This window comes from Eucyclogobius newberryi, unplaced genomic scaffold (genome assembly GCF_026437365.1).
Source record: "Eucyclogobius newberryi isolate DKJ021-1_F unplaced genomic scaffold, fEucNew1.0.hap1 SCAF_19, whole genome shotgun sequence".
NCBI lineage: Eukaryota > Metazoa > Chordata > Actinopteri > Gobiiformes > Gobiidae > Eucyclogobius > Eucyclogobius newberryi.
In genome coordinates, this window is record NW_027315823.1 from 500452 (window position 1) to 521869 (window position 21418).

Consider the following 21418-nt stretch of genomic DNA (forward strand, 5'->3'; position numbering starts at 1 on the left):
AAATAAATAAATAATTGATGTCAAAAAAAAAAAAATGGTGTAAAGAAAAGAAAAATCGTAATAAAAACACAAAATAACCTTCATATACTATCATATATACTTAACCTTGACTCGCGGCTCCACAGCGACATCTAGCGGCCAGAACAGAACTGAGCTCCTCCTCCTCCAGTCCCCGCCCCCCGCCTCAAACCCCGCCTCCGGCTCCTCCTCCTTCTCTCCTTCCCTCTGCAGCGCTGATGTGTTACAAACTTGCACTAACTTCACTACAAAGAGTCTCCAAAATGTTCCACTTCGGCTCCAAACTGCTGCTGCTGCTGCTCCTCGCGCTCCCCTGCGCCTTGGCCTCCGTCGGTAAGTAAAGAATAAAATCATGAATAAAAATGCTGTTTGACTTTGTGGACGTGGGAATAACATATTGACGTGGCAGTTTGTGCAAAAAAAAAAAAAAAAACCGACCAAAAAAAAGTGGTAATTGAGCTCAAAGTGACGTCATAAACGCGCTTTTATTCACGTCGCGCGCGTTTGTTCTCGGTTTTTGACGCATTTGGAGAACGTTTTATGCGCGAATTCAGTCTCTTCAGTGAAAGAACGTGACGTGGTTGAAATGACGTGTCACCGAACGTCTTTTTGTGTCGATTAACGCGGAGACGATCGCGGTTAATCGGTCTGAAGCTCGGGGTGAACGCGCTGTAAAACTGGGGGTTACGATCCGGAGAGACACGTCACCAAAGCGCACCTTATCAACGTGAGGGACGGTTACCACGGCAACTGCAAGAGACACGACTTTCCTTCCATTTCAGACATCAAACATGATATTATAACAATAAAGCAGATTTAATGATGTTATAAGTTCATAAGAAGCGGTTCATTCATCAGGTTAAGAGCAGTTTCTATATCACTTATTGTCTTTTTTATTGAGTTTTTTGGTTAATAACCCCCTGATTTATATAAATATGCAAAAGGCAGTATTTTGTAGTAGTAATATTGAAACGTATATTTGACATTAAATTGAATCGATGAATAGCAACTAATCGATGTAGAAATCAACAAATGAAGTAGTCGTAGAACGTTTAATTGTTAAATATCACGTGTTATTATGTTGTTTACGTTTTCATCTGTAAAAGTTCTGTATTTCAGCTTTATCTGGATCAAATGGAGTAAAAACCTGTCACTCGCTCGTCTTTTACGCTCAAAACGATTAATCGAATCATCGCTCGACGAATCGATAACAAAATAATCGTTAGTTGACATGAAATACTGTGAATAGTACTTAATACTGTGAATAGTACTTCATAACATAACTTCATAACTTCATAATAATGTACTTTTGACCCAGTTCACACGTTAAAGCTGCTCTTTAGGGCCGTTTTATCCTTTGAGTGGACTCGCCTCTCCACAGATCTGACCCGTAACTTGTTAAAAGCCGCGCGGCTGAACATCCCAGAGCGCTAACATCTCCATTGAAACGAGCAGAAATGTTCCACAGAGCAGCTTTAATAGGTCCAGATTCAAACGTGAAGTGGTCGTTTTGGCGTGACTTTATCGTTTCTCCTCGGCAAACGCAGGCGGCGAACGCGACACGGGCGACGAGGCGGATCCGGACGTGGCGGTGGACGAAGAGGAGGAAGAGGAGGAGGTGGAGGAGGTGGAGGACGTGGTGGAGGAGGTGGAGGAGGATCAGCTGCAGCAAACGGTGAGCGAAAACGCACTTGTTCGTGGTCGTTTTGGGTGATTTGGGTTTTTGTGATGTCACTTCCTGTCCCTGGTGTGATGTCACTTCCTGTCATTTTCCACAGCCTTTTTGTAGTTTTCTCCACAAATACCTCATTGATGTAAAACTATAATTTATATTTACAACAGGTATAAACGCACCAAATAAAGTCTAAATTAGAACATGGTAAAAACCTGTCTTAGGCACTTTAAATAAAAAAAACACGTAGAACACAAGTGTTAAAGTCATTTCACATCATAACTTATAAGATATTCCTTTATTGTCCCACATGGGGAAATTTCATTGGTGCAACGCAGGTAGATACAGAGGTAGATACAGAAGAACAGATCACTTATAGGAAGTCTGAAAAACACTTTCAGTAGAAGATCTCCTATAAATAAATAGGAGAAACAAAAAACCTTCTAATATTCTTGACTTGTAAAAGTGTTCAAACTTAGATTTGTCATATTTTGTTCTGTTTTCGTGATTATTTAGTGATTAATTCCAGTTTCTCCAGTGAAATCACGTCATGTTCCACGACACGACACGACGTATTCTTGTCTCGTATGTGTGTTTAGTTCATACATTTAGCAGTGGAGCCAGTATATTATTATATATATTATATTACACCTTAAAATAAGTCTGTGTAAATCCCTCACTCGCATTTGTATTTCATTCTTCTGTTTTTCTCAGGAGGAGGAAGAGGAAGAAGAAGTGTCGGATCTGGCGGCGCTGAGTTCTCATCCAGACGCAGACACCACCATCGTCTTCACCACCGGAGAAGGTACACGGAAAGTATTTGTCAAGTATTTGTACTGTGAACTCTACTTTTGATGCCGTATACGTCCTGGCAGAGGCTTTTCCAAAGTTACTCGTGTCACTCGTAATGAATGAAGTGTTTTGAAACGTACGGACGGGTTCTGAAATGATGAAATGTGATTCTTTTCAGTCTTTTTCAGCCGTAAACTTGGTTAAAGTTCCAGAGTGAGTTTGAATCCAGCCCTGAAAATGTGCTGAATGTCCTTCCCAAAGAAGTCTAAATACATACAATAAATACAATAAATACATACAATAAAATAAATACAATGAATAAATACAATACAATAAATACAATGAATAGATACAATAAAATAAATATAGCCGCAAGCGGCAATAATCGGCCCTCGCCACACCGCCGCCACGCCGCAAGAGGAGGGGGCGCTAACGCCTTTTATTACGCCTACTGCTGAATCTGTGACGCTGTCACATCTTCTCCCCTTTGTTTTACATCAAAAATACATTTTATTTAGAATTCTTGGCAAAATGTGCGGCGTTGCCGCACAGACACCGTGGCTCTTTGAATAAAAATGTGGATAACTTTTGATGGTCCTGAAGATGAGTCTCACCAAATTTCAGGTTAATATGTCTAACGCCCTGGGAGGAGTTTGTGAAAGTCTAAAGTGTAAACATGTTCTGGCGATTTCCCCATTGGAATAACATGGAAGGTTTCGGTCATCGTTACGGCAAAACCATAACAATTATGACATGGGTCTCATTGACTTTTTTGATGGGGATGCCAAAATTGAGTTGTGTGTCAAATTTCATATAATTTCGCAAAACTAAATATTTAACCTCCATATAAAATCTGTAGGGGGCGCTGTGGCTCCAAATTAATTTATTTCACTTCAAGTAGGTTTAGGGCAAAGAGTTTAACAACTGATTCTAATTTGACGCAATTCGGACTTTATCTGCGCAAACGGCAGAAATGTTAAATTTGGGAGATTTCTGAAATTCTTGCTACAGTTTGCGGCTTCGCCGCACAGAGACCGTGAGAGGTATCAATGTCATTTGGATAACTTTTGATGTCCCACTCCTCAGTAGCATTTTCACCAAATTTCAGCTTTTTAGGGCCAACGCCCTGGGAGGAGTTCGTAAAAGTACGACGTTTGGAAAAACTCCGAAGTCATGTTTAGCCATTTTTGAAGCAATATGGCCGACATTAGGTTGGGCGGACGGCGTTGCCGTAATAATATTTTTTACTTCTCTTGTCACCATCTACCTCTGCGCCAAATTTCATGATTCTACGATCAGATTTTTTTTGGGTCATTTCCCATCTCTCAATGCATTTTTGGTACATTTGGGGGCGCTGACGCGCCAATTTTTTTTATTTTAGAAAAGGGAGATAGCCAGAATGTAGAGAGGCACGATTTTTAGAGGTGGGAACATTTTTGTGACTTTTCGTCAATGTTCACTGGGTGAAAAATAGGGGGGTTGGTCCCGAGAAGAAGAAAGAAGAAAGAAGAAAGAATAATATTCCGATGCGAAAACAATGTTTCCCATTTTTCAAATATCATAAACTATACATTTTCGGAAAGCGCTCGCGCTTTCCTACCTCATGGTGTGGGTCCCTGGTCACTGACGGGTACTTTCGTTAATTTTGAGTGGGCTCCGCCCACTTTGTGTTTTTGGCCCTCTAAACAGTAATAATGTTCAATTTTTGCATTACATGTTTATATGAACGGAACATGCAAGAGATGGGGAACGTATTGGTGAGCTACTTAGGGCAAATGAGTGCTTTATATGGGGATGACGACCGCTTCGCGGTCGTCATCTCAATGTAAAGTGCTCGTTAAGTGCGCACTTTTGCACGGGCTTCGCCCGTTTACAACGGTAATGTTCCATTTTCCTACTACTAATTAGTATGCACGGGGCGTGCATGAGTGAAGGAGTGCGTTAGTGAGTGTTTGGAAGTGGGCGAGCGCTTCGCGCTCGATTTCGTGCGCACTACGTGCGCACTTTCGCAGCCGTGCTTTGCACGGCCTTACGAGATTAATAGGCCTCTCGCCAGCTTGTGGCGCTCGGGCCTAAATACAATAAATAAATACAATAAATACAATGAATAAATACAATGAATAAATACAATAAAATAAATACAATAAATAAATACAATAACATAAATACAATGAATAAATACAATAAAATAAATACAATAAATAAATACAATTAATAATTACAATAAAATAAATACAATAAATAAATACAATTAATAATTACAATGAATAAATACAATAAAATAAATACAATAAATAAACACAATAAAATAGATAAATACAATACAGTAAATACAATAAATAAATACAATAAAATAAATACATTGAATAAATACAATAAATACAATAAAATAAATACAATGAATAAATACAATAAAATAAATACAATAAATAAACACGATAAAATAAATAAATACAATAAATGAATACAATAAATAAAATAAATTAATACAGTAAATACAATGAAATAAATATATTAAATAAATACAATAAATGTATAAATACAATAAATAAATAAATAAATACAATATATGAAACAAATAAAATACATAAAATAAATTAATTAAACTAAATACATTGAATTAAATATAAATAAATTAACAATAATAAATGTACAGTTTTATTTTTCCATGTAAAGCGACTCCTGGGGGTCAAAGGGCTTTAATAGTTTTGTGCATTGTGTAGTAACTAAGAACTAAGTAACTAAGAACTGTGTCCCTGTGTCCGTCAGAGTTCCCGGCCAATGAGATCGTTCGCTTCTTGGTCGGTTTCACAAACAAAGGAAGTCAAGAGTTCAGTGTTCAGACTCTGGAGGCCTCATTCCGCTATCCACAGGACTTTCAGTTCTACATCCAGAACGTGAGTACAGACCACAGCACGGACACGAACGAGGCCAGAATCCTCTAGAAAACCACAATGTTACAGTTCATTTGAAGGAATGTTAAATTGGAAAAGTATATTGTTTATAATAAGCCAAAAAACATGATTCAAATAAAAAGAACAGAGACTTTTGTGACGTGTGTAGTATTTATAACGTATGTTCAGTTTTATTTTCCATCAATCTTTATGCAACACTTGGATTGAAAATATGATCTGATTATTCTCATCAGGATAATGAAAAGTATCAGCAGAGTTCTTTCTTCTTGGGCCATGAATTCACTCTAAAACACAGTCTGAAGTAGAGTAAAAGTACACGAATCTGATGTAAAAGTACACAAAACCTGTTCCACATGTGTATGATGTGTATTGTGTGTATTGTGTGTTTGCAGTTCACGGCGCTGCCTCTGCACACGCTGGTCAAGCCTCAGGCTCAGGCCACGTTCGAGTATTCCTTTGTCCCGGCTCAGCCCATGGCCGGACGCCCCTTCGGCCTCGTCATCCTCCTCAACTATCTGGACACGGACGTAAGAGCAACACCCTGTCCTTTAGAGCTGTGACTCTTCTTTGTCCCTGTCCTTTAGAGCTGTGACTCTTCTTTGTCCCTGTCCTTTAGAGCTGTGACTCTTCTTTGTCCCTGTCCACTCTTCTTTGTCCCTGTCGTTTAGAGCTGTGACTCTTCTTTGTCCCTGTCCTTTAGAGCTGTGACTCTTCTTTGTCCCTGTCCACTCTTCTTTGTCCCTGTCGTTTAGAGCTGTGACTCTTCTTTGTCCCTGTCGTTTAGAGCTGTTGACTCTTCTTTGTCCCTGTCGTTTAGAGCTGTTGACTCTTCTTTGTCCCTGTCGTTTAGAGCTGTGACTCTTCTTTGTCCCTGTCCACTCTTCTTTGTCCCTGTCGTTTAGAGCTGTGACTCTTCTTTGTCCCTGTCCTTTAGAGCTGTTGACTCTTCTTTGTCCCTGTCGTTTAGAGCTGTGACTCTTCTTTGTCCCTGTCGTTTAGAGCTGTGACTCTTCTTTGTCCCTGTCGTTTAGAGTTGTTGACTCTTCTTTGTCCCTGTCGTTTAGAGCTGTGACTCTTCTTTGTCCCTGTCGTTTAGAGCTGTGACTCTTCTTTGTCCCTGTCGTTTAGAGCTGTTGACTCTTCTTTGTCCCTGTCGTTTAGAGCTGTGACTCTTCTTTGTCCCTGTCGTTTAGAGCTGTTGACTCTTCTTTGTCCCTGTCGTTTAGAGCTGTGACTCTTCTTTGTCCCTGTCGTTTAGAGCTGTTGACTCTTCTTTGTCCCTGTCGTTTAGAGCTGTGACTCTTCTTTGTCCCTGTCGTTTAGAGCTGTGACTCTTCTTTGTCCCTGTCGTTTAGAGCTGTGACTCTTCTTTGTCCCTGTCGTTTAGAGCTGTGACTCTTCTTTGTCCCTGTCGTTTAGAGCTGTTGACTCTTCTTTGTCCCTGTCGTTTAGAGCTGTTGACTCTTCTTTGTCCCTGTCGTTTAGAGCTGTGACTCTTCTTTGTCCCTGTCGTTTAGAGCTGTTGACTCTTCTTTGTCCCTGTCGTTTAGAGCTGTGACTCTTCTTTGTCCCTGTCGTTTAGAGCTGTGACTCTTTGTCCCTGTCGTTTAGAGCTGTTGACTCTTCTTTGTCCCTGTCGTTTAGAGCTGTGACTCTTCTTTGTCCCTGTCGTTTAGAGCTGTTGACTCTTCTTTGTCCCTGTCGTTTAGAGCTGTGACTCTTCTTTGTCCCTGTCGTTTAGAGCTGTTGACTCTTCTTTGTCCCTGTCGTTTAGAGCTGTTGACTCTTCTTTGTCCCTGTCGTTTAGAGCTGTGACTCTTCTTTGTCCCTGTCGTTTAGAGCTGTGACTCTTCTTTGTCCCTGTCGTTTAGAGCTGTTGACTCTTCTTTGTCCCTGTCGTTTAGAGCTGTTGACTCTTCTTTGTCCCTGTCGTTTAGAGCTGTGACTCTTCTTTGTCCCTGTCGTTTAGAGCTGTGACTCTTCTTTGTCCCTGTCGTTTAGAGCTGTGACTCTTCTTTGTCCCTGTCGTTTAGAGCTGTGCCTCTTCTTTGTCCCTGTCGTTTAGAGCTGTGACTCTTCTTTGTCCCTGTCGTTTAGAGCTGTGACTCTTCTTTGTCCCTGTCGTTTAGAGCTGTGACTCTTCTTTGTCCCTGTCGTTTAGAGCTGTTGACTCTTCTTTGTCCCTGTCGTTTAGAGCTGTGACTCTTCTTTGTCCCTGTCGTTTAGAGCTGTGACTCTTCTTTGTCCCTGTCGTTTAGAGCTGTGACTCTTCTTTGTCCCTGTCGTTTAGAGCTGTGACTCTTCTTTGTCCCTGTCGTTTAGAGCTGTTGACTCTTCTTTGTCCCTGTCGTTTAGAGCTGTTGACTCTTCTTTGTCCCTGTCGTTTAGAGCTGTGACTCTTCTTTGTCCCTGTCCACTCTTCTTTGTCCCTGTCGTTTAGAGCTGTGACTCTTCTTTGTCCCTGTCCTTTAGAGCTGTTGACTCTTCTTTGTCCCTGTCGTTTAGAGCTGTGACTCTTCTTTGTCCCTGTCGTTTAGAGCTGTGACTCTTCTTTGTCCCTGTCGTTTAGAGTTGTTGACTCTTCTTTGTCCCTGTCGTTTAGAGCTGTGACTCTTCTTTGTCCCTGTCGTTTAGAGCTGTGACTCTTCTTTGTCCCTGTCGTTTAGAGCTGTTGACTCTTCTTTGTCCCTGTCGTTTAGAGCTGTGACTCTTCTTTGTCCCTGTCGTTTAGAGCTGTTGACTCTTCTTTGTCCCTGTCGTTTAGAGCTGTGACTCTTCTTTGTCCCTGTCGTTTAGAGCTGTTGACTCTTCTTTGTCCCTGTCGTTTAGAGCTGTGACTCTTCTTTGTCCCTGTCGTTTAGAGCTGTGACTCTTCTTTGTCCCTGTCGTTTAGAGCTGTGACTCTTCTTTGTCCCTGTCGTTTAGAGCTGTGACTCTTCTTTGTCCCTGTCGTTTAGAGCTGTTGACTCTTCTTTGTCCCTGTCGTTTAGAGCTGTGACTCTTCTTTGTCCCTGTCGTTTAGAGCTGTTGACTCTTCTTTGTCCCTGTCGTTTAGAGCTGTGACTCTTCTTTGTCCCTGTCGTTTAGAGCTGTGACTCTTTGTCCCTGTCGTTTAGAGCTGTTGACTCTTCTTTGTCCCTGTCGTTTAGAGCTGTGACTCTTCTTTGTCCCTGTCGTTTAGAGCTGTTGACTCTTCTTTGTCCCTGTCGTTTAGAGCTGTGACTCTTCTTTGTCCCTGTCGTTTAGAGCTGTTGACTCTTCTTTGTCCCTGTCGTTTAGAGCTGTTGACTCTTCTTTGTCCCTGTCGTTTAGAGCTGTGACTCTTCTTTGTCCCTGTCGTTTAGAGCTGTGACTCTTCTTTGTCCCTGTCGTTTAGAGCTGTTGACTCTTCTTTGTCCCTGTCGTTTAGAGCTGTTGACTCTTCTTTGTCCCTGTCGTTTAGAGCTGTGACTCTTCTTTGTCCCTGTCGTTTAGAGCTGTGACTCTTCTTTGTCCCTGTCGTTTAGAGCTGTGACTCTTCTTTGTCCCTGTCGTTTAGAGCTGTGACTCTTCTTTGTCCCTGTCGTTTAGAGCTGTGACTCTTCTTTGTCCCTGTCGTTTAGAGCTGTGACTCTTCTTTGTCCCTGTCGTTTAGAGCTGTGACTCTTCTTTGTCCCTGTCGTTTAGAGCTGTTGACTCTTCTTTGTCCCTGTCGTTTAGAGCTGTGACTCTTCTTTGTCCCTGTCGTTTAGAGCTGTGACTCTTCTTTGTCCCTGTCGTTTAGAGCTGTGACTCTTCTTTGTCCCTGTCGTTTAGAGCTGTGACTCTTCTTTGTCCCTGTCGTTTAGAGCTGTGACTCTTCTTTGTCCCTGTCGTTTAGAGCTGTTGACTCTTCTTTGTCCCTGTCGTTTAGAGCTGTTGACTCTTCTTTGTCCCTGTCGTTTAGAGCTGTGACTCTTCTTTGTCCCTGTCGTTTAGAGCTGTTGACTCTTCTTTGTCCCTGTCGTTTAGAGCTGTGACTCTTCTTTGTCCCTGTCGTTTAGAGCTGTGACTCTTCTTTGTCCCTGTCGTTTAGAGCTGTTGACTCTTCTTTGTCCCTGTCGTTTAGAGCTGTGACTCTTCTTTGTCCCTGTCGTTTAGAGCTGTTGACTCTTCTTTGTCCCTGTCGTTTAGAGCTGTGACTCTTCTTTGTCCCTGTCGTTTAGAGCTGTTGACTCTTCTTTGTCCCTGTCGTTTAGAGCTGTGACTCTTCTTTGTCCCTGTCGTTTAGAGCTGTGACTCTCTTTGTCCCTGTCGTTTAGAGCTGTTGACTCTTCTTTGTCCCTGTCGTTTAGAGCTGTGACTCTTCTTTGTCCCTGTCGTTTAGAGCTGTTGACTCTTCTTTGTCCCTGTCGTTTAGAGCTGTGACTCTTCTTTGTCCCTGTCGTTTAGAGCTGTGACTCTTCTTTGTCCCTGTCGTTTAGAGCTGTGACTCTTCTTTGTCCCTGTCGTTTAGAGCTGTGACTCTTCTTTGTCCCTGTCGTTTAGAGCTGTTGACTCTTCTTTGTCCCTGTCGTTTAGAGCTGTGACTCTTCTTTGTCCCTGTCGTTTAGAGCTGTGACTCTTCTTTGTCCCTGTCGTTTAGAGCTGTGACTCTTCTTTGTCCCTGTCGTTTAGAGCTGTGACTCTTCTTTGTCCCTGTCGTTTAGAGCTGTGACTCTTCTTTGTCCCTGTCGTTTAGAGCTGTGACTCTTCTTTGTCCCTGTCGTTTAGAGCTGTGACTCTTCTTTGTCCCTGTCGTTTAGAGCTGTTGACTCTTCTTTGTCCCTGTCGTTTAGAGCTGTGACTCTTCTTTGTCCCTGTCGTTTAGAGCTGTGACTCTTCTTTGTCCCTGTCGTTTAGAGCTGTGACTCTTCTTTGTCCCTGTCGTTTAGAGCTGTGACTCTTCTTTGTCCCTGTCGTTTAGAGCTGTGACTCTTCTTTGTCCCTGTCGTTTAGAGCTGTTGACTCTTCTTTGTCCCTGTCGTTTAGAGCTGTGACTCTTCTTTGTCCCTGTCGTTTAGAGCTGTGACTCTTCTTTGTCCCTGTCGTTTAGAGCTGTGACTCTTCTTTGTCCCTGTCGTTTAGAGCTGTGACTCTTCTTTGTCCCTGTCGTTTAGAGCTGTGACTCTTCTTTGTCCCTGTCGTTTAGAGCTGTGACTCTTCTTTGTCCCTGTCGTTTAGAGCTGTGACTCTTCTTTGTCCCTGTCGTTTAGAGCTGTGACTCTTCTTTGTCCCTGTCGTTTAGAGCTGTGACTCTTCTTTGTCCCTGTCGTTTAGAGCTGTTGACTCTTCTTTGTCCCTGTCGTTTAGAGCTGTTGACTCTTCTTTGTCCCTGTCGTTTAGAGCTGTGACTCTTCTTTGTCCCTGTCGTTTAGAGCTTGACTCTTCTTTGTCCCTGTCGTTTAGAGCTGTTGACTCTTCTTTGTCCCTGTCGTTTAGAGCTGTGACTCTTCTTTGTCCCTGTCGTTTAGAGCTGTGACTCTTCTTTGTCCCTGTCGTTTAGAGCTGTTGACTCTTCTTTGTCCCTGTCGTTTAGAGCTGTTGACTCTTCTTTGTCCCTGTCGTTTAGAGCTGTGACTCTTCTTTGTCCCTGTCGTTTAGAGCTGTGACTCTTCTTTGTCCCTGTCGTTTAGAGCTGTGACTCTTCTTTGTCCCTGTCGTTTAGAGCTGTGACTCTTCTTTGTCCCTGTCGTTTAGAGCTGTGACTCTTCTTTGTCCCTGTCGTTTAGAGCTGTTGACTCTTCTTTGTCCCTGTCGTTTAGAGCTGTGACTCTTCTTTGTCCCTGTCGTTTAGAGCTGTTGACTCTTCTTTGTCCCTGTCGTTTAGAGCTGTGACTCTTCTTTGTCCCTGTCGTTTAGAGCTGTGACTCTTCTTTGTCCCTGTCGTTTAGAGCTGTGACTCTTCTTTGTCCCTGTCGTTTAGAGCTGTGACTCTTCTTTGTCCCTGTCGTTTAGAGCTGTGACTCTTCTTTGTCCCTGTCGTTTAGAGCTGTTGACTCTTCTTTGTCCCTGTCGTTTAGAGCTGTGACTCTTCTTTGTCCCTGTCGTTTAGAGCTGTTGACTCTTCTTTGTCCCTGTCGTTTAGAGCTGTGACTCTTCTTTGTCCCTGTCGTTTAGAGCTGTGACTCTTTGTCCCTGTCGTTTAGAGCTGTTGACTCTTCTTTGTCCCTGTCGTTTAGAGCTGTGACTCTTCTTTGTCCCTGTCGTTTAGAGCTGTTGACTCTTCTTTGTCCCTGTCGTTTAGAGCTGTGACTCTTCTTTGTCCCTGTCGTTTAGAGCTGTTGACTCTTCTTTGTCCCTGTCGTTTAGAGCTGTGACTCTTCTTTGTCCCTGTCGTTTAGAGCTGTGACTCTTTGTCCCTGTCGTTTAGAGCTGTTGACTCTTCTTTGTCCCTGTCGTTTAGAGCTGTGACTCTTCTTTGTCCCTGTCGTTTAGAGCTGTTGACTCTTCTTTGTCCCTGTCGTTTAGAGCTGTTGACTCTTCTTTGTCCCTGTCGTTTAGAGCTGTGACTCTTCTTTGTCCCTGTCGTTTAGAGCTGTGACTCTTCTTTGTCCCTGTCGTTTAGAGCTGTTGACTCTTCTTTGTCCCTGTCGTTTAGAGCTGTTGACTCTTCTTTGTCCCTGTCGTTTAGAGCTGTGACTCTTCTTTGTCCCTGTCGTTTAGAGCTGTGACTCTTCTTTGTCCCTGTCGTTTAGAGCTGTGACTCTTCTTTGTCCCTGTCGTTTAGAGCTGTGACTCTTCTTTGTCCCTGTCGTTTAGAGCTGTGACTCTTCTTTGTCCCTGTCGTTTAGAGCTGTTGACTCTTCTTTGTCCCTGTCGTTTAGAGCTGTGACTCTTCTTTGTCCCTGTCGTTTAGAGCTGTTGACTCTTCTTTGTCCCTGTCGTTTAGAGCTGTGACTCTTCTTTGTCCCTGTCGTTTAGAGCTGTGACTCTTCTTTGTCCCTGTCGTTTAGAGCTGTGACTCTTCTTTGTCCCTGTCGTTTAGAGCTGTGACTCTTCTTTGTCCCTGTCGTTTAGAGCTGTTGACTCTTCTTTGTCCCTGTCGTTTAGAGCTGTGACTCTTCTTTGTCCCTGTCGTTTAGAGCTGTTGACTCTTCTTTGTCCCTGTCGTTTAGAGCTGTGACTCTTCTTTGTCCCTGTCGTTTAGAGCTGTGACTCTTTGTCCCTGTCGTTTAGAGCTGTTGACTCTTCTTTGTCCCTGTCGTTTAGAGCTGTGACTCTTCTTTGTCCCTGTCGTTTAGAGCTGTTGACTCTTCTTTGTCCCTGTCGTTTAGAGCTGTTGACTCTTCTTTGTCCCTGTCGTTTAGAGCTGTGACTCTTCTTTGTCCCTGTCGTTTAGAGCTGTGACTCTTCTTTGTCCCTGTCGTTTAGAGCTGTTGACTCTTCTTTGTCCCTGTCGTTTAGAGCTGTTGACTCTTCTTTGTCCCTGTCGTTTAGAGCTGTGACTCTTCTTTGTCCCTGTCGTTTAGAGCTGTGACTCTTCTTTGTCCCTGTCGTTTAGAGCTGTGACTCTTCTTTGTCCCTGTCGTTTAGAGCTGTGACTCTTCTTTGTCCCTGTCGTTTAGAGCTGTGACTCTTCTTTGTCCCTGTCGTTTAGAGCTGTTGACTCTTCTTTGTCCCTGTCGTTTAGAGCTGTGACTCTTCTTTGTCCCTGTCGTTTAGAGCTGTTGACTCTTCTTTGTCCCTGTCGTTTAGAGCTGTGACTCTTCTTTGTCCCTGTCGTTTAGAGCTGTGACTCTTCTTTGTCCCTGTCGTTTAGAGCTGTGACTCTTCTTTGTCCCTGTCGTTTAGAGCTGTGACTCTTCTTTGTCCCTGTCGTTTAGAGCTGTGACTCTTCTTTGTCCCTGTCGTTTAGAGCTGTTGACTCTTCTTTGTCCCTGTCGTTTAGAGCTGTGACTCTTCTTTGTCCCTGTCGTTTAGAGCTGTGACATCGTGGATCTGACGTGTTTAAAAGATGAACTTTCACTTCAAACAGACACAAAACAAAACGGCCTCAGATGCAGTTTGTGTGACTCGAGCTTATGAAGTGTGTTTGTTTGTTTGTTTGTTTGTTTACTCCTGACTTTGAGTATTGTCATCTCTGATTATTATTATACTTCTTCTTTTTCAGGGAAACTCTTTCCAAACGGCCATCTACAACCAGACAGTGACCATCATCGACCAAGAAGAAGGACTGGACGGAGAAACGTGAGACTAACCACCATTATACATACGATATACTATATACTGTATACATACTATATACTATATACATACTATATACTATATACTGTATACATACTATATACTATATACATACTATATACTATATACTGTATACATACTATATACTATATACATACGATATACTATATACTGTATACATACTATATACTATATACATACTATATACTATATACTGTATACATACTATATACTATATACATACTATATACTATATACTGTATACATACTATATACTATATACATACTATATACATACTATATACATACTATATACATACTATATACTATATACATACTATATACATACTATATACATACTATATACATACTATATACATACTATATACATACTATATACATACTATATACTATATACATACTATATACATACTATATACATACTATATACTATATACATACTATATACATACTATATACATACTATATACATACTATATACATACTATATACATACTATATACATACTATATACTGTATACATACTATATACTATATACATACTATATACATACTATATACATACTATATACATACTATATACATACTATATACTATATACATACTATATACTGTATACATACTATATACTATATATATACTATATATATACTATATACATACTATATACATACTATATACTATATACATACTATATACTATATACATACTATATACTGTATACATACTATATACTATATACTGTATACATACTATATACTATATTTATACATGCTATATACATGCTATATACAGTACATATACAGTACATATACAGTACATACTATATACATACATACATACATACATACAGTATATACTATATACGTAGATACTGGGGGACAGAGGGACACAGACACTCACAGTGACAGGTGCATCATTATATAAGAAGGTGTGAAACATCTCTGATCGTTGCTGCTGCTTCTGATGAATGGTTTAAACAGAAGTCTTGGTTTGGACTGACACTTACATCCTCCAGTGTCTGATTCTGATTCTCAAATATTGCTCATCTTTATTATATTACACAGTAAATCTCTTTTGTTTCTCTGCAGAATCTTCTTGTACATCTTCTTGACTGGACTTGTGGCTCTGATGGTGTTCGGTGTGTGGCAGGTGCTGGAGACCAGGACGGTGCGTTTCATTCACTTTGAGGCAGAAAAGTACAATAACGTGACATTTAAATGACCCAAACCCATCCATCCATCTTCTTCCGCTTTATCCGGGGCCGGGTCGCGGGGGCAGCAGTCTGAGCAGGGACTCCCAGACTTCTTCTCCCCAGACAGTTCCTCTAACTCCTCCAGGGGGATCCCGAGGTGTTCCCAGGCCAGCCGAGAGACATAGTCTCTCCAGCGTGTCCTGGGTCTTCCCCGGGGCCTCTTCCCGGTGGGACATGCCTGAAACACCTCCCGAGGGAGGCGCCCAGGAGGCTCCGGAACAGATGCACGAACCACCTCAGCTGGAGGAGCAGCGGCTCTACACCGAGCTCCCCCTGTGTGGCCGAGCTCCTCACCTTATCTCTAAGGGAGCGCCCAGCCACACGGCGGAGGAAACTCATTTCGACCGCTTGTATCCGCGATCTTGTTCTTTCGGTCACTACCCAAAGCTCATGACCATAGGTGAGGTCAGAACGTAGACCGACCGGTAAATAGAGAGCTTTGCTTTTCGGCTCAGCTCCCTCTTCACCACAACGGTCCGATGCAGCGACTGCATCACTGCAGCCGCTGCACGATCCGCCTGTCGATCTCACGCTCCATCCTTCACTCACTCGTGAACAAGACCCCGAGATACTTGAACTCCTCCACTTGGGGCAAGGACACCCCACCCACCTGGAGAGGACAAGCCAACTTTTTCCGGTCGAGAACCATGGCCTCGGATTTGGAGGTGCTGATTCTCATCCCAGTCGCTTCACACTCGGCTGCAAACCGTTCCAGTGCATGTTGCAGGTCCAGGTTTGATGGAGCCATCAGGACAACATCGTCTGCAAACAGCAGAGATGAGATCCTGTGGTCTCCAAACCGGACACCCTCCGACCCCTGACCACACCCTCCGACCCCTGACTGCGCCTAGAAATTCTGTCCATAAAAATTATGAACAGAACCGGTGACAAAGGGCAGCCCTGGCGGAGTCCAACATGCACTGGGAACAGGTCTGACTCACTGCAGTGAACACAGCTCCTGCTCCGGTCATACAGGGACCGGACAGCCCTGACCAAAGGGCCCCGGACCCCGTACTCCCGGAGCACCCCCCAAAGGACACCCCGAGGAACACGGTCGAAAGCCTTCTCCAGATCCACAAAGCACATGTGGACTGGTTGGGCAAACTCCCATGAACCCTCGAGCACCCGATGGAGGGTATAGAGCTGGTCCAGTGTTCCACGACCGGGACGAAAACCACTCTGCTCCTCCTGAATCCGAGGTTCGACTATCGGTCGGATTCTCCTCTCCAGTACCTTGGAATAGACCTTACCCGGGAGGCTGAGGAGTATGATCCCTCTGTAGTTGGAACACACCCTCCGGTCCCCCTTCTTGAACAGAGGGACCACCACCCCGGTTTGCCAGTCCAGAGGCACGGTCCCCGACCGCCACGCGATGTTGCAGAGACGTGTCAGCCAAGACAGTCCTACAACATCCAGATACTTTAGGTCCTCAGGGCGGATCTCATCCACCCCCGGAGCCCTGCCACCGAGGAGTTTGCGAACAACCTCAGTGACTTCAGCTTGGGTGATGGATGAGCCAGCCTCTGAGTCCCCGCTCTCTACTTCCTCTTCGGAAGACGTGACTGAGGGATTAAGGAGATCCTCAAAGTATTCCTTCCACCGTCCGACGACATCCCCAGTCGAGGTCAGCAGGCCTCCACCCGCACCGTAAACGGTGTTGGTGAGACACTGCGCCGGACGGTTTGCCAGAATTTCTTTGGTGCCGACCGATAGTCCTCCTCCATGGCCTCCCCGAACTCCTCCCAGGCCCGGGTTTTTGCCTCTGCGACAGCACGAGCCGCGGCTCGCTTGGCCTGCCGATACCCGTCGATGACCTCCGGAGACCCACAAGCCAGAGTCGCCTGACAGGCCTCCTTCTTCAGTCTGACTGCATCCCTTACTTCCGGTGTCCAACCGGGTTCGGGGGTTGCCGCCACGACAGGCACCGGAGACCTTGCGACCACAACTCCGAGCAACCGCATCAACAATGGAGGCGGAGAACATGGTCCACTCGGACTCAATGTCCCCAACCTCCCCCAGGACATGGGAGAAGCTCTCCCGGAGGTGCGAGTTGAATACCGTACTGACAGAGGGCTCCACTAGACGTTCCCAACAGACCCTCACAATGCGCTTGGGTCTGCCAAGTCTGTCCGGCTTCCTCCTCCGCCAGCGGATCCAACTCACCACCAGGTGGTGATCGGTTGACAACTCTGCCCCTCTCTTCACCCGACTGTCCAAGACAGCCGGAAGTCAGGTGACACGACAACAAAGTTGATCATTGACCTTCGGCCTAGGGTGTCCTGGTGCCATGTGCACTGATGAACACCCTTGTGCTTGAACATGGTGTTCGTTATGGACAATCCGTGGCTAGCACAAAAGTCCAACGCTCGGGTTCAGATCGGGGAAGCCGTTCTTCCCGATCACCCCTCTCCAGGTGTCACTGTCATTGCCCACGTGGGCGTTGAAGTCCCCCAGTAGAACAACGAAGTCCCCGGTCGGTGCACTGTCCAGTACCCCTCCCAAGGACTCCAAGAAGGCCGGGTACTCTGCACTGCTGTTCGGCCCGTAGGCCGCCACAACAGTGAGAGACCTGTCCCCCACCCGAAGGCGGAGGGACGCGACCCTCTCGTTCACCGGGGTAAACTCCAACACGTGGCGGCTGAGCTGAGGGGCTATAAGCCCACACCAGCCCGCCGCCTCTCCCCGTGGGCAACACCAGAGAAGTGGAGCGTCCAGCCCCTCTCGAGGAGATGGTTCCAGAGCCCAAACTGTGCGTGGAGGTGAGGCCGACTATATCTAGTCGGTATCGCTCAACCTCCCGCACAAGCTCAGGCTCCTCCCCCCCAGCGAGGTGACATTCCATGTCCCCAGAGTTAGTCTCTGTGTCTGGAGATCTGGTCGTCGAGGCCCCTGCCGTCGACTGCCGCCCAGATCTCTCTGCACCGGCCCCTTATGGATCCTCCTGTGGGTGGTGGGCCCACGGGAGGGCGGCCCCACGTCGCTCTTTCGGGCTGTGCCCGGCCGGGCCTCGTGGGGTAAGACCCGGCCACCAGGCGCTCGCCATGGAGCACCCATCCCAGGCCTGGCTCCAGGATGGGGCCCCGGTGACGCCGATCCGGGCGACGTAAACTGCCTTGTTCTTGTTGTCATCATAAGAGGCTTCTGAACCGATCTTTGTCTGACCCGTCACCTAGGACCTGTTTGCCTTGGGAGACCCTACCAGGGGCATGAAGCCCCCGACAACATAGCTCCCGGGATCATTCGGGCACTCAAACCCCTCCACCACGTTAAGGTGTCGGTTCAAGGAGATGACCCGAACCCGAAAGGCTTTTATTAAAGTTAACTTTATATTTTATTATAGTTTGATTTTGTTTCCTCATGAACTTATGGAGCAGAGTTGTTGTTAGTGCTGCAGCAGGACTTTGTCTCCCGAGCCGCCCCGGCCTCTGTTCTGTTACACACAAACATGTCATGTGTCCAGGCCCTGACCAGGCCCTGACCGGGCCCTGACCAGGCCCTGACCAGGTCCTATCCAGGTCCTGTCCAGGCCCGGCAGTGTTTGTCTGCAAAACTGAGATACATGAGTCAATAAAATGAACAGTGAACAATGTTACATCAGCTTTGGCAACAACATTCATATTTACATGTTCATAATGTGCATCCTGCAGATGGAAACTAGCTATAGAGCCACAGTGTGGAGATGAACGTCTAATGTCTCTTACATTGTCCCTTCACACAGACTAAAGACTGTTCTGGTTCTGGTTCTGGTTCTGGTTCTGTCTAAGACACAAATAAAGTCTGATGTGTTTGTTGCAGAGAAAACGTTTGCTGGTGAAGGTGGAGAAAGGCACAGGAAACATGAGTGATGTGGACATCAGCTGGATCCCTCAGGAGACGCTCAACACCATGAGTAAGCCCCGCCCCATTCTCACACCTGTCAATCAATCCATCAAAATATATATATATATATATATATATATTTATATATATAAAGTATATAAAAAGTACAAATTCTTCCACAAAGTCTGAACTCGGCTCCACTGACTGAGGATCTCATTCTGCATAAATTCCTGCCAGTGTTTGTAAATGAAAACCTTTGTAACTCTGACCACTCTGACCCTTCACCACGAGCCGCTCTGACCCTTCACCACGAGCCGCTCTGACCCTTCACCACGAGCCGCTCTGACCCTTCACCACGAGCCGCACTCACCCTCTGACCCTTCACCACGAGCCGCACTCACCCTCTGACCCTTCACCACGAGCTGCTCTGACCCTTCACCACGAGCCGCTCTGACCCTTCACCACGAGCCGCTCTGACCCTTCACCACGAGCCGCACTCACCCTCTGACCCTTCACCACGAGCCGCACTCACCCTCTGACCCTTCACCACGAGCTGCTCTGACCCTTCACCACGAGCCGCTCTGACCCTTCACCACGAGCCGCACTCACCCTCTGACCCTTCACCACGAGCTGCTCTGACCCTTCACCACGAGCCGCTCTGACCCTTCACCACGAGCCGCTCTGACCCTTCACCACGAGCCGCTCTGACCCTTCACCACGAGCCGCACTCACCCTCTGACCCTTCACCACGAGCCGCACTCACCCTCTGACCCTTCACCACGAGCCGCACTCACCCTCTGACCCTTCACCACGAGCCGCACTCACCCTCTGACCCTTCACCACGAGCCGCACTCACCCTCTGACCCTTCACCACGAGCTGCTCTGACCCTTCACCACGAGCCGCTCTGACCCTTCACTGACCACAAACATCTCACGCTCTGACCTTTGTGTTGCAGACAGAGCTTCTCCGAAAACGTCTCCGCGGAAACGAGCCAAGCGAGCGGCCGGCACCGATCAATAAAGCTCTGGTCAGATCCATCACGAGGCTTTTAGGTCTTCAATCACCGCCACTTCATCTCCCGCTCGTTTGTGGAGCTTCCGTCTCCGTCTGCGTCGAATACTTTTGACTTTCTACTAAAGCTGCACTCTGTAACTTCTCCTGTTCCGCCGGGCCAAGCTACAGGTCAGAGCTGTGGAGAGGCCATTCAAAAACAGCTGTGATGAAATAAATGCTGGACAGAAACGTTCAATTCAGTCTTAGTTAAATAAATAAAGACCGAGGTCACATTTTCATCTCAAACTGTGACTGAAACTAGATGTTTTTATTTTTACTATTTTTGTCAAATAATAAAAACTAAACACGAATGAATAAAAGGTTTGACTTTCTCGTGTGAACGCTGGTCTAATGCCGGACTGTGGAACATTATCATATCTCCCACGGTTACGCGGAGCACTTAAAGCTGCAGGTGACTCTTCTGGGAATGTGCGCCACCTGCTGGTCTCCATGGAATGTTCCACAGTGTTGCATTAAACATTGGAGGAATTAAAAATGACCTTATCTTAATGTCTTTGTTTTGCATTTACTCATTTTCGATCGCTGTTTTTATCGGTGGCGTATCCATGGCGACGGATACGTTTCAGCGTCAAGAAGGAGAAAGTTACACAGTTCATCTTTAAAATAGAAAATCAAGCTTTAACAAATCTACTCGAGTAAAGATGATTTTTTTCCGTATTCAAGTCATTTTTACAAAACTTAAATAGATCCTTTTTGCACGAATCCTGAACGCTGAGGTTTAAAGGGATTAAACGATCTCTGTGTCTTTAAGTGGTTCAAATGTCCAGGTCAGTGTTAAAGAGGAACACGTTTACACAAATGTAAAGTATTCTCACTTTAGACCAGTCTTAGTTGATCTTTTCCTTAAAGTTGGAGTGAAAAATGTTAATGAACTCATAAAAAGCCCCAGTCGACCGGACCTGGGACAATCATCTGCTCCAAAGTGTTTGAATAGGAAAGACATGAAGACACAAACATTCCAGCTTTAAGAACATGAACATCTATTGTGCCTTTGCAGAGCTGCATTTGATGAGAAATATTGAACTTTCTTAAAGCTGCAGCTGCATCAAACAGTGTTTTACCACTTTTGTTTAAATAAAACACAAAAAGATACTTCTGTCCTGCTCATTTCCACATCTACATGTGATTTATAAATATAATCATTTTGTTTCATAATGAGACTTTGCAGAATGTTTTCTCTGTAAAATAAACTGGAGCTTGAGAGTTCATGGGAGTTTGTTACAGTCCACATGTGGGGTCCGGGCCCTTTGCTCTGGGAGTACGGGGTCCGGGGCCCTTTGCTCTGGGAGTACGGGGTCCGGGCCCTTTGCTCTGGGAGTACGGGGTCCGGGGCCCTTTGCTCTGGGAGTACCGGGTCCGGGGCCCTTTGCTCAGGGAGTACGGGGTCCGGGGCCCTTTGCTCAGGGAGTACGGGGTCCGGGGCCCTTTGCTCAGGGAGTACGGGGTCCGGGGCCCTTTGCTCAGGGAGTACGGGGTCCGGGGCCCTTTGCTCTGGGAGTACGGGGTCCAGGGCCCTTTGCTCTGGGAGTACCGGGGTCCGGGGCCCTTTGCTCTGGGAGTACGGGGTCCGGGGCCCTTTGCTCAGGGAGTACGGGGGTCCGGGGCCCTTTGCTCAGGGAGTACGGGGTCCGGGGCCCTTTGCTCAGGGAGTACGGGTGTCCGGGGCC

The 21418-nt window shown here is 45.5% G+C and overlaps 1 protein-coding gene across 1 annotated transcript; it reads left to right on the plus strand.

Annotated features, from left to right (window-relative positions):
* Positions 1-281: 281 nt before the first annotated feature.
* LOC140366099 (translocon-associated protein subunit alpha-like) lies at positions 282-20845 on the plus strand. The gene is made up of 9 exons (XM_072452771.1): positions 282-351; positions 1566-1693; positions 2405-2495; positions 5252-5379; positions 5790-5924; positions 13508-13584; positions 14694-14772; positions 18653-18746; positions 19633-20845. Exons 1-9 carry the CDS (start codon positions 282-284, stop codon positions 19695-19697), a joined length of 867 nt encoding a protein of 288 aa, XP_072308872.1. The 3' UTR covers positions 19698-20845.
* Positions 20846-21418: the final 573 nt, after the last annotated feature.